The 11,986-nt window shown below is 38.6% G+C and overlaps 1 protein-coding gene across 1 annotated transcript; it reads left to right on the top strand.

Annotated features, from left to right (window-relative positions):
* Positions 1–2,294: 2,294 nt before the first annotated feature.
* On the top strand, positions 2,295–11,754 carry LOC307029527 (receptor for retinol uptake stra6-like). The gene is made up of 17 exons (XM_079665616.1): positions 2,295–2,451; positions 2,800–2,866; positions 4,520–4,605; positions 4,695–4,834; positions 4,975–5,141; positions 6,043–6,150; positions 6,624–6,691; positions 7,011–7,090; positions 7,263–7,324; positions 7,429–7,591; positions 7,682–7,757; positions 8,343–8,476; positions 8,737–8,854; positions 8,956–9,057; positions 9,823–9,986; positions 10,076–10,213; positions 11,069–11,754. Exons 1-17 carry the CDS (start codon positions 2,351–2,353, stop codon positions 11,326–11,328), a joined length of 2,034 nt encoding a protein of 677 aa, XP_079521742.1. The 5' UTR covers positions 2,295–2,350; the 3' UTR covers positions 11,329–11,754.
* Positions 11,755–11,986: the final 232 nt, after the last annotated feature.

The raw sequence follows: 11,986 nt of genomic DNA, 5'->3' as shown, positions 1-11,986 counted from the left end.
TAGGCATTAAGTTGTACTTTGCTCTATCCTCGCATGTTACTTCTAGAGCCAAGAATACCAAGATGCCTACGGACTTACATCGACTCCTAATGGCCCAAAACTGGTTTGTAGAGCAGAACTTACAGTACGCTAAAAAGCCTACCTGGTACTTTGAGGTGAAGGCTTACCTCGGCCTGCAATGACAATGTTGACATGCAGATGTTTGCAGGTTTGATGTTGATCAAGTTCTCCCTCTTATTTTAGTATACTAACATTTGCTAATCAGAATTTTGGAGCTAGAGAAAAAGTCAGGGTATTACCAAAGTAATTGGGATTTCTCCTCTGGGAACCATGTTTCTACAAAACTTCAAGGCAATCCATCTGAACCAAAGAGGTAGAGACTAGTATGGCTAAAAAGATTGTGCTTAGAAGCAAATGGCAAAAAAGTAGACAGCAGCAAATCAAAAAAACAAAAGGCATCACTTAGAAAAGGACAGACATGTCTCCTGTCTTTCTCTTGATCTACAGAGTTAAAGTTGAGGCTATATTTTTTGTTTTTACATCTGCATAGTGACATTATAACAATGTAATGGAAATATGGTTCCCCACTTTGAAACGAGTTGTGAAAGCAGACGGTTATAGTTGAAGCGAGTGTTGGTGTTCAATAAAATGTCAGTCTGATAAGAGATGTCACTGAGTATTACTTTACCCTCTGATTCAAACACATTGAAGACATCAAAGGAGCAGAGCTACATGCATACAAATATTTGTTTTAGTTTGTAAGCGAGTAGTTCAAGTGAAATCTCAACAGACAGCTCTGGGAAAGAGCTTTGCTTGGTCTTTTAAGAGCAACTTCTTGGTAAACCTTTAAGAGCCTCCAGCACATGTGTCTGCGTTTCATTGGTTTTTATGTAGCAGCAACAGTTGAGTGTTTTAGCCTCACGTGCAAGGCCCTCAGTCAGAAAATCCTGGGATCAGATCAGCTGGCCCTCTGAGGCCTTTTTCATATGAGTGAGCTCACACATCCAGATTAAGACCCTTTCAGCTCTCAAATGGCCGGAAATGTAAAATAATCTTCATGATGCAAGTGAAGAACAAAATGTCCTGGAATCACTGAATCCATCTTTATGCTCCAGTTTTCAAAGATTAAAGGTCTGTGTACGTCTTCAGGTGATCAGTCAATCTGCTGCTGGCACCTTTAATACATTTCTTTCTTTATATCACAAGTAAAACATTAGTTTGGAGTGATTCTAATCTGAAGTCTTACCTCACGTGTCAAACCATCCACATTCTCATTTTGGCCTTTCCTAAGCTCTCTTCACACAAAGGTTGCCCCTGTTTAAATCAGAGATTTTCATCTTATTATAAGATTAGTCTCTCTAGTAACAGGCGGAGCGAGGCAAACAGGTTAGAACCACGTTGCATTGCCTAATCTTACCAAGAGTGCTTCAACATGAAAACAACACACATATAACATTCAAATGTATCAAACATCATTCTTGTGATTGAGGAAATTAATGAAATTAGTTTTTTACTTTTGTTTGGATAGTTTGGTGTTTGAATTCATCAGCAAAAACAGGAAAATGTTCATAGGCACAAAAAGAGAGATCAATATTCATGACATTTAGGCATAAACCAAAACTTTCTTAGATTAAATATATTTAAATAAGGCTGCAATTAGTATATATAATCTGCTGACTGATTTTGTATCTATTAATACATTACATTTTTGGTTTGTAAAACTTAAGAAAAGTGCCATCACAATAACTGAGATAATAACTAAGTAACTAAGTAGATTAACTTAAGTACAATTTTGAGATACTTTCCTTAAGTATTTACACTTTCTGTTACTTTGTACTTCTACTCCACTACAATACAGAGGTAAATGGTGTACTTTTACTCCACTGCATGTATTTAATACGTTTACTTACTTTACAGATTTGGATAAATGATGTGAAATATAATCAACACTTAAATAAGACTTTAAGTCTTTATTTATTTGTGTTCCCTCAGTAGTAGTACAAAGTGGCATCAAAATCAAATATTTTGAATTTGAATTATAAAGCCAGGATTATAAAGATTAACTTCCGCATCAAAGAAAAACAAAATCACTTAAAAAAGCACCTTTTAAGTTGATTTCTGAATTTCTATTACAAGCTGTATTGTTGAGCCTCTCTCTCCCCTCACACTCCCCCCTGTGCAGCTGTTAATCTGCTGTTGAGCTCTCTGTTGACCTGGAATGTTTCTGGGTGTTTTGTCCAAACTGTCCCGACACGTTTCAGCACCAGCAGGTCGCTGAGCGAGGGTTCCTGGATCCTCTGGATCTTTAATCATCCCACTGCATCCTGTTTGACTCGACTGAACAGCGGCCATGAATACCAGCAAGGTGGAATTTGAGCCTTTTGAATATTCTTATTATGATTATTCAGACTGGTACTCAAATAACGCAGAGCCAACCCAACCCCCCAAAGAGTGAGTATAAAACCTGAAGATAAAAAAGAGCAGAACTGACGGTGTCAAAGGGTTGTTTGGTGATTTTGTGCAGAAAAAAGTGACATTTCTTTTAATTGGAACATTTTCAGAGATGCAATCATATACATTTAAAGATATAGATTATATGTACAGTACATATACCCATCAATCGCAATTACATTTATCAAATGGGAAAATCATAAAACTGTGGCACTATTTTGGCAGTAGCAAAATTTGGAGCAATTGAAATTATAAGTGTCTCTTGTTTTAAGTATTTGCATGTTGTGCCATATCTGCAAATAACTCAGCTTTTACTTAATTTCAATGTGTTTTGCATTTTTTTATCAGAGTTATATTGCCATGTGACCCCACAGCGGAAGGCAGGCTCTTCCACATATGCATGCTGTCGATATCTGTAAGTATATTGCACATCTGCTTAGTGTTGGTGTATTAGAGTGCTGGTTCCCAACCGTTTAGTGTTGTGACCCTTTATAGCCAAGTGATGTCAAATAAATAAACTATTGAAGTATGAAATTAAAACAGAGATATCAAAATTGGAAAAGGAAAATGCCCCATCATTTGGCCATAATGTATTTCACAGTTAATCAGACCGTTGTATAGCAACACATTAGCCTCAGACAGCTTACAAAGTGGCTGGCTCTGCTCTGTTTGCACAAATATTAAATGAGCAAACCATAAAACAACTCTAGAAAACAAAGGGTTTAGGTTTTGTTCTAAAGTTTTTGCATCCTGCTTCCTTTGATTTAGGCAGACATTTCATTTAATGATGTTTGCCATATTTTGTTCTTAGCCATTTAGAAGTCAGGGCCACTTTACCTTGGTCAGAACATTTCTCATACTGTAGAACGGACATTGACCGATTTGCCTGTTCAGAAAATAATGTGGAATACTGGGTCACTGCAGCAGAAATAACAAGGCATCATAGTCTGAAGTATCCTCTTTGAAGAATGAGTTTCTGATGCACGTTCTCATGTCTGATTGGTCGCTTTATTACAACTTCCAATTGCATTTTCAAAGCTGCTTTGCTTTGTTATTTCGTGAATTGGATTTAATGAGATACTGTAGCAGGCAAAAGCTATATATAGCACTAATTAAAAAGAAACACAAATAAGTTCACAATATTTACCTAAAGGAGGAAGAGTAAAGTATGACTTAGAGAGGTGATATTGAGAATTGGAATTTTTTCCAAGACTTTGGTCAATCAGCTTTTGACTTTAGGCGCGTTCACACCGCAGTACTTTTCCCACTTTAGTTCATCAGAACTCTTTAGTTCTGATGAACTATGTACGGATCGCGTTCACACTGGAATAAATCCCTGGGGGTGGATTAGGCAAATGAAGACGCTGACGTCACTTCTTCTTCTTCTGCTTTGGGTTTACTGGCAGTACGCTAACAACTTCACGGCGCTGCCGCCCAACATCCCCGGCCGGAAGTCACCGGAGTTAGGGACTGGCGATTTCTCTGGCGTTCTGGCGATTCGGAAGGCTTCAGTAGAGGCTGCTGGGAGTCCCAGCAGCCTCTACCGAAGCCTTCTGAGTAAATCGCCAGAACGCCGACACCTCCTCATCTCCACCGCTCCCATGTTTTATTTTGTGTTGCCATAAGTTAGTCTCTCTGCGTTTCTGCGCTGGGCTAATGCTAATGCTAATAATGCAATGCCAGGATAATAAAATGGCGGCTTCACAAAACTTTTTACGGAGTTTTACGGGGCGTGGTTTGCAATCCGCCCAGCCAATCAGACACAGGAACCTTTTTGTCCCACGAAAGTACCTGCTCTCAGGGACTGAAAAGGGGGTAAAAAGGTTTTCATTAACTAATTTAGTTCCTGGGGCTTTTTGGTGTGAACGCAAATATATCGTAGTTCTGGTGAACTATTGTGGGAAAAGTACTCCGGTGTGAACGCGGCTTTTCAAGACAAAATTCAGCAGTAGCTAATCAAGACAAATGTTTTAAGTGTTCACAAAAACAGGTTTTCCAGTATTAAAGTTAATCACATGTTTTTCTTTAAGCATTATAAAGTCTTAATGAATGTTGTGTGTCCCTGTAGCTGGTGGTCATGTTAATCCTGGCAGCTCTCTCCAGGAAAAACAAATTATGCCAAGGCTTCACAAGAGGATCGTCCTCCATCTTCAGGTGAATTTGGGAGGTCTGGACATAAATAGGACTTTAGATTGCAGGTTTTGTCTACTTTTATGTTAAGGTTCGTGTTTATGATCACACAGTCCTGCCAACTTCCTGGACCAGACTCAGCACAAAGGCCTGGTCATGGCTGTTTTTGGGCTGTTGTTCAGCAAGCTGTCAATGCTGGTGATCGCCCCGGACCCGCTGCCTTTCTCCAAAGATACTCCACAGGAGATTAAAGGTGGACATTTTTATGTTTGACTCAAAGCAACTCAGACTGGACTTTGCTCCGTCTTTTTTGTTTGTCCAATATCGGGTAACCCATGGGAGGCAACACATCAGGGAATAACACATCCTCTTCTTATGCCCCTTGATTTTCAGAGTACATGAAGGTAATTGCCATCTTCTACTACCCCATCCTGTATTATCCTCTAATGGTCTGTTGCACTCTGCAGCACAAAGCAGGTTATGTGTTTGGGACGCTTCTCTCCTTCAGTCATTTCGCGGTCCTCGTATGGCAGAAGTTCGACTGTCCAAAGACTCCAGAGGTGAGACACCAACAACAACATGTTTATTTTTCAACACTGTAGTTTTATATTGACATTTTCATTAATGGTTTAACTGGACTGGAATGTCTGCCATAGACTAACCCCTTGAATTTAAGGGCCTTCGTTACATTGATTTACAAATTGAAACAAAATCCAATATTGCCAGCAGTGCTGCCCCTTGATTTCCATTACCAAAAGGACTTATTACAATCAGAGCTGTTTTAGTTCAAGCTAAACCTCTGATGTTTGCAACTTTACATTGCCTCACAGTTTGTAAGATCATTGAACCTCAGTTCACATCGAATTATACACAATTAAACAAACTAAAGCTGTTTTTTAATTGCATTAGCTTATTTTTTTGGGCCACTTGGGGGCAGCAGTCGAAGCTTTAAATGTTATGGTATGTTATGGTATATTACCGTAAATGATGTTATGTTATAGTAAATTTAGCCAACAGTAACCGCACAAACCGCACAAGCACAAAGCAATCTACTTAGAACCATATTACAATCCACCTTTGCTCTACTTTTAGCTCTTTTATTTTGGTCTCCCAAATCCCCCAACAAATAAATCTAGACTTAGTTTGTTCTGTTTGCTGATCGGTGTTGTTTGAATGAAAATAGCTACCTCTAACAGCAGAAAACCACTTTAATAAGAGCTTGGAGACTAAAATAAAACATTAAAGTTGCAGTTTGTTAACCAACACTAAAACACAAAGAGTCTGGTGATATGTATTTGTGGTGACAGAGCTACAGTCAGAATAACTTTCATGTTTCACTTTACATTTAAAATACTGTTCATATAAAAATATGGATTAGCCTACTGCAGCTTTAATCTTTCTGTAAAATAATTTAAAGAACAGATTATCTTGAACAACCTCTCTTTATTTCCCTCCTCACAGATCTATACATACTATGCTTTGCTTGCAAGTCTTCCCCAGTTGGCCTGCTTCGCATATATCTGTGTCCAGTTCATTTTGCTCTTCGTCAAAGGACCAAAGACTGACGAGGTGAGAAGAAAATCTGACAATACAAACAAATAGTATTTGTCCTTTATGTAAACATTCAACATTTGTTTGTATATATGTGTATCCTATATGTGAAAATGCCAACATGTAAATCTCAGGCTCATGGTCAAACTGAGGAAAGAACCTGAATTTCAACAATGTAAAACATAACCATGATTACTGTAAGCAGCTTGAGTGGAACAGCAGTGGGTTTAAATCAGCATCCTTGAGCAGATTATGACGAGGGTTGTGATACTTTCTACCTTTCAAACTAAAAATACAACAGAGTTTTTGTTTAACAGTGGCTTTAATCTGTCTGCGGTTTATTTCTAATGATTTTAAAGGGACATTCTTGTGGCCTGGAAAAAATCCGGAAAACACTAAACTGGTCTTCTTTTATAATGTTTACAACAAAGGAATACAGTGTTTTTTATCTTCAAATTGTGATAATTTGATTACAACGTGTTTGTTCACAGGACCTTGACAGCAGCTATTACACCGACTATGTGAAATCCCTTCTAAAAAAAAAGTCCTCAAATGCCAGGTAAATGGAGATAAAGCAGACATCAATAATAATATAAGAATATAACATTTAAAGTACCTTTATTACACATTGAGAATGGTTAACCACGTAACTTGATTTTGGTTGTATAAACAGATGTATTCTTGTAAATACTGAGTTTTTTCTAGCAGAGTTACAACTCAAACCAATATCCAAGTGGTTTTCTCGTAAATGTATGACTTTCTTCTCGGGAAATATGTGTTTCTTCCGGGAATCCCTCCCCCCCAGCTCCCTAATTGTTTGACGCACAATGTCCTTAATGCTCCATCGTAAACATAAGGTAGATTTTGTCCTTTTGTAGCTCTTCATCTGCGGACAAACCAACACTGGCAGAGAGAATACTGAAGGTGCCAAAGAGTTATATTTATATGCCAGAAAAAGGTGTGTACACCCTTACCTGATGAGCTTCTGTTTGTCATATTAGCCATTTTCTATTTAAGTCATACTCTGCTGTAAGTTGACACCATCATTTAAAGTATTTTTCTATAATGATTCTAAAATGTCTGTGACTGAAATAAGCTCAACTGTGACAGTAGTTTTTTTTGTCTTTCAGTTTTTAGATTTCCACTACAACTGGCCGTATCGGCATTTGTTGCCCTTGTGGCAATATATCATGTACGTTTTCAATAAACCATCATCATGACCTTGAATTTTAAACATAATAAAGCTTTGCTGGAGCATGAATTAATAGTGTGTAAGGGAATGTGTTTATCTTTCAGGTTGCATTGTTGTTGGTGGTCTTGGTGGTCCCCGTCCTCCACATTGTCCGTGCTGGTATTGATGAAAACATTGCCTTTCTGTTACTTGGGTTTGGGATTGTTCTGTCAGACGACAGGATGGAGGTCGTCCAAATTGTAACATTTTATACTTGGTTACTTGAAGGTATGTGGTGCTGCTTTTTCTTTCTTGGAGTGTATTGTTATAAAAATACGCGACTAATTTATTTTTATTTTCCACCATGCTGTTTTTCAGTGTGCTACCTCTGTGCAATGACCCTCTCTTGTCTGGTCAGTCTTGTCATGCTCATGAGGTCCATGATAGTTCACAGGTACGTGCACTAAAACCTTGGGGTTCATCCATTGCCTATCAACCCAGTCAGAGGCAGGACCATAGTTTGAGCTGCTTGGTAAATTAACCAAAATTCATATTTTAGAGCAGTCGGTTAATTTACTTGCCACTTGGGGGCAGTTCAACAAACCCACTAATGGTAAAATGTATATTCAATTTATAAAGTTGAAATTGTAAGTCGCTTTGGATAAAAGCGTCAGCTAAATGCAATGTAATGTAATGTAAAAATTGTGCTTTTATCTGTCAACCCTTTAAACTATAAAATGAGGTTTGTATATTACTGTACAAACAAAAACAAAATGCAAAAAAACTACTAAATGATGTTTTGAATAGAAAAATATAGCTTGGTGTAAAATAAGTGCATGTGTTATGTTATAAAGTTAGAGATGTAAAAAAAAAAAAAAGGCAGAATATAGACAGCGGTTTCATGGGTATTTAAAATGGCCCTGTATTTGTTTGACCCATACATCGATACATCCATCCATACCCCAAACGTTACGATTGAGATTAGATTCTCATGCCTTCTGGTCTGGATCTAATTTATCACTTGCTTTCCATTTTTCAGGTCAAATCTGAAAGGATTGTATAAGGGAGACGTTTACAGCATTTATAACAGCCAGAAGACCATCCGTCCTTCTAAACCTGGCATTGTCTGCTGGATGGGTTTGACAGGATACCAGGCTGCGATCGTCTGCCTCGGTAAAGCTCAAAAACACATGAACATCTTCACTGATTTTCACCTTATTGAAGGACAATGCTTGATGCCGTGCTTCCTCAAACACTCACTAGAGCACCAAATCTGGATTCATCGATATTTACTCAACATATATGTAATATGATTTAAAAACATGGTTATAAGTTGGATGATTTGCACAGACCGTCTTTGGTCTTTAATGCGTTGAAAATAAATGTTGGATACTTTTCTTATAATGGCCTGTTTCTGTGTTTCTTTTTTACAGGTATGGTGATTCAGACTGTAGTGTTTTTCATCTGCTTCTTGTTCCTGGTGTTTTTGATCATTATCCCTGTTTTTTACGGTCGTAATATCATTGCTTTCGAAATTGCTGGAAAGTCATGGTGAGGCGGCAACGTTTCATTTAGCGCTATTTCAATGTTATAATTAATGATCAAAACACTTATTACCTTTAACTTCTATATTTTCACTTGTTCTGTCTCAGGCCGGGTTGGGTCACACTGATCCTGGTTACAGTGCTTCAACATGTGACTGCGAAGTTTGCGTTCATCAAAAAAGATGCCGGTACGAGAGACTTGAACAACAGGTATGTGAAGCTTCTTGATGAAGTATGTTGATTAGGCAATTGACAGGTAACTTTTGTATTTTTGGGCTACCACTGTCAATGTTGATTCAATAAAGTGCCACTGAAAGGATCAGATTGATACAAATAAGTGTCTGAGATTATCATGGCTAGGAGTCCTAGCCATGATAATCTCAGACACACACTGGTTCTAGTGAAAGGTACAGTAATGGTCCTAGCCTAGGACCATTACTGTACCTTTCACTAGAACCAGTCTGATTTTTAGAGTTTCTAATCAAAGCCTCTAGGAAGTGCGCTGGACATTTAAGTAGTGTTTTCCGTGTCAGTCTGGGACTTTATTGGGCCCTACCCTAATTCAAACAGAAAGTTTTAAAATGTGGTAAAAGCCAAACCTATTTTCCCTCTCCATTAATTTGACTGAGCCAAGTCTGGCTGTGACGGAGTGGATATGTGGCGAGGCTTAACAAAAACGCAAGAACGCATTGTGGGAGCTAAGCGTAGCTTTTCTCGCGGTGTTCGCTGCAAAAGTTGAGCAATGTTCAACTTTTGAAGCTTCGACGGAAGCGTCAGCCAATCGAATCATATGCCAGTACAAGCTCTAGCCAATCAAACCGCTGCTTGTGTGTCCGGGGCGGGAGATTCAGGTGATTGGTTGTTGATCTAGCTTCAGACATGCCCGCTGGCAAGCGACAACGCACCTTTACCTGTATAAAGAAAATAAAGGCAACCATCTTTATGATTTCTGAATTTGCTTGGGGGTATTTGCAGAGAGAGTTTGTTCCTCTTGACTTATCTGCTGTTCCTGATCAACATCATGATGGGACTGGTAGCTGCAATTTGGAGAATAGTGATAACAGCTTTGTACAACATCATCCACCTTGGTCGTATTGACATCAGTCTTCTTCACCGAACTGCAGAGTCCTACGACCCAGGTATCATCTTTGATTGTTTTTTAACAGTTTGAGAGATTTGAAAATGTAAAAGTTTTAAGCCACATTCTGCAAACTTTGATGCATTCCAGCCTACCGATACTACGCCCACTTCCTGAAGGTGGAGGTCAGCCAGTCACACCCGGTGATGAAGGCTTTCTGTGGCCTGCTGCTGGACATGATGGTGGAGGGAGGCAGAGCTGGACAGAAAATAAGAGACGCAGAGGAAGGTAGAGACCTTGAAGAAACACACAAATATATAATACATATCCTCTTCACCAACATTCACCCCCTTTGTTACTTTAAGTCTTCAATAATATTTTCATACTCAGGCATGTAAGCTATACTCCTGAAAAAGGACAAAGGTCCGCTAAACCTGTGTTCTACATTTAGATGCAGAATTGCTAGCCAAGATTTTAGATATACACCTAGACAGGGATTAGGGTTAGGTTCAGTGCTTCAACCCATAACATTTTGGGATCAAAGAAGGTTTTATAAAAATAGACATTTGTTTGTCATTCTTCAACCTTCATATCATGTTATCCCAGCAGTCCTGTATAAAATCCTCAAGTACTTATATCCATTGACGAATCGAAAGCGTTCGACCGGGTTGAGTAGGACTTTTACTTTCTGACCGTGTCAAGATTTTGGATTAGACCCAAATGTCATATTTTAGATGAAATTACTTTATCCATCGATTGGATTATGTTCCTTTAGGTACCACCAGACAATGATGTCTTCTCTGTCCACTCCTTTTCAAAGTGTTGCCATGCTGTTTACAATTTCTTCCTTTCTTTAGTATGGAGAAGGAACATAAAGTGTCATTATATGCTGATGATTTAGTATTGTACATTTCCAACCTTTCAGGTTTAATTCCCGATATTAGGTCTGTTTAAGAAAGTTGAATCTCCCATGGTTTCCCTGGCGCCTCCTAAAACTGTTTATTGAATATGAAAAACAATATGATAAGTTTTGTAAGATTTTCAAAACATACAAACAGCTGTACAGAAACATGCATTATATTCAGTCGTTCCATAGTCCGGTGTCTCGTTCTGCCCTGACTGCCTGCTCCTCCATGCTTTCAGGGATTCAGGTGAACAGGCCAAACAAGGCTACAAGCCGTCGGAGGATTCAATGTCGCTGGCAACTGGTGTACACACTGGTCAACAACCCATCCCTGCTGGGCTCCAGGAAGCACTTCCAGACACTGCAGACCTCAGAAAGCACCCTGAACGGGACCCCCAACCGCAGCTCCAGTAAAGGCAGTAGGAAAGAGGCCGCTACGCCTGCTCCCGAGCCAGTCCAGTCCACTGAGGCACCAACAAACCAAGATAAAACTGAATGAAATACCTTTATCTGCTTAGTGTGTTCCGCAGTATACTGCAGGCAACATTTTATTTGGAAAGTATGCCGCTCAATAACGATATATGTCATGAAGGGCCCCAAATAAAATGGTTTGGCGTGTAAATAGAGAAATTCAAACTAACAAGGTCACCAATTCCCAAAAACATTGAAAATAATATGAATGACAAAAAGACTAGACTGTATTGTGATCTGCTTGTACAGTACTGTTGAGGACTTTAAGTAATGAATTATTGACATGCACAATGTTCAGGGCTGTAACTGAGTACACTTTGGCTCAGGTTATGTCGTCATGTACTGGTTCTAAAAGTGTACTCAGTGCATACTTAATATTAATTCCGCTTATAAATCCCCATGTACAGTAAATTTACCCCTTGAGGGAAATAAAAAGGATTTATGATTCTGATTCTGAATGCTACACACTCACCCTTTAAAGCAAAGTAAATAAAGTAATTTACTAAGTAATAAACTGCAAAAATGTGCCATAAAGCACAGTGTTTTTGTTGAATGTGTGACTTCATATTTATTCCATTTTAAAGTTAAAATGTTGTGTACATTCATCGACATGTATTGCTTTATTATTGAATCATTTGAAGGTTGTTTTTTTTGGCGTCAGTAATCAGTGTAATAAATGGTATATT

This window comes from Notothenia rossii (genome assembly GCF_949606895.1).
Source record: "Notothenia rossii genome assembly, chromosome: 2".
Classification (NCBI taxonomy): Eukaryota; Metazoa; Chordata; class Actinopteri; order Perciformes; family Nototheniidae; genus Notothenia; species Notothenia rossii.
The sequence above is the reverse complement of the archived record's forward strand: the minus strand, read 5'-3'. Positions and strand labels throughout refer to the sequence as shown.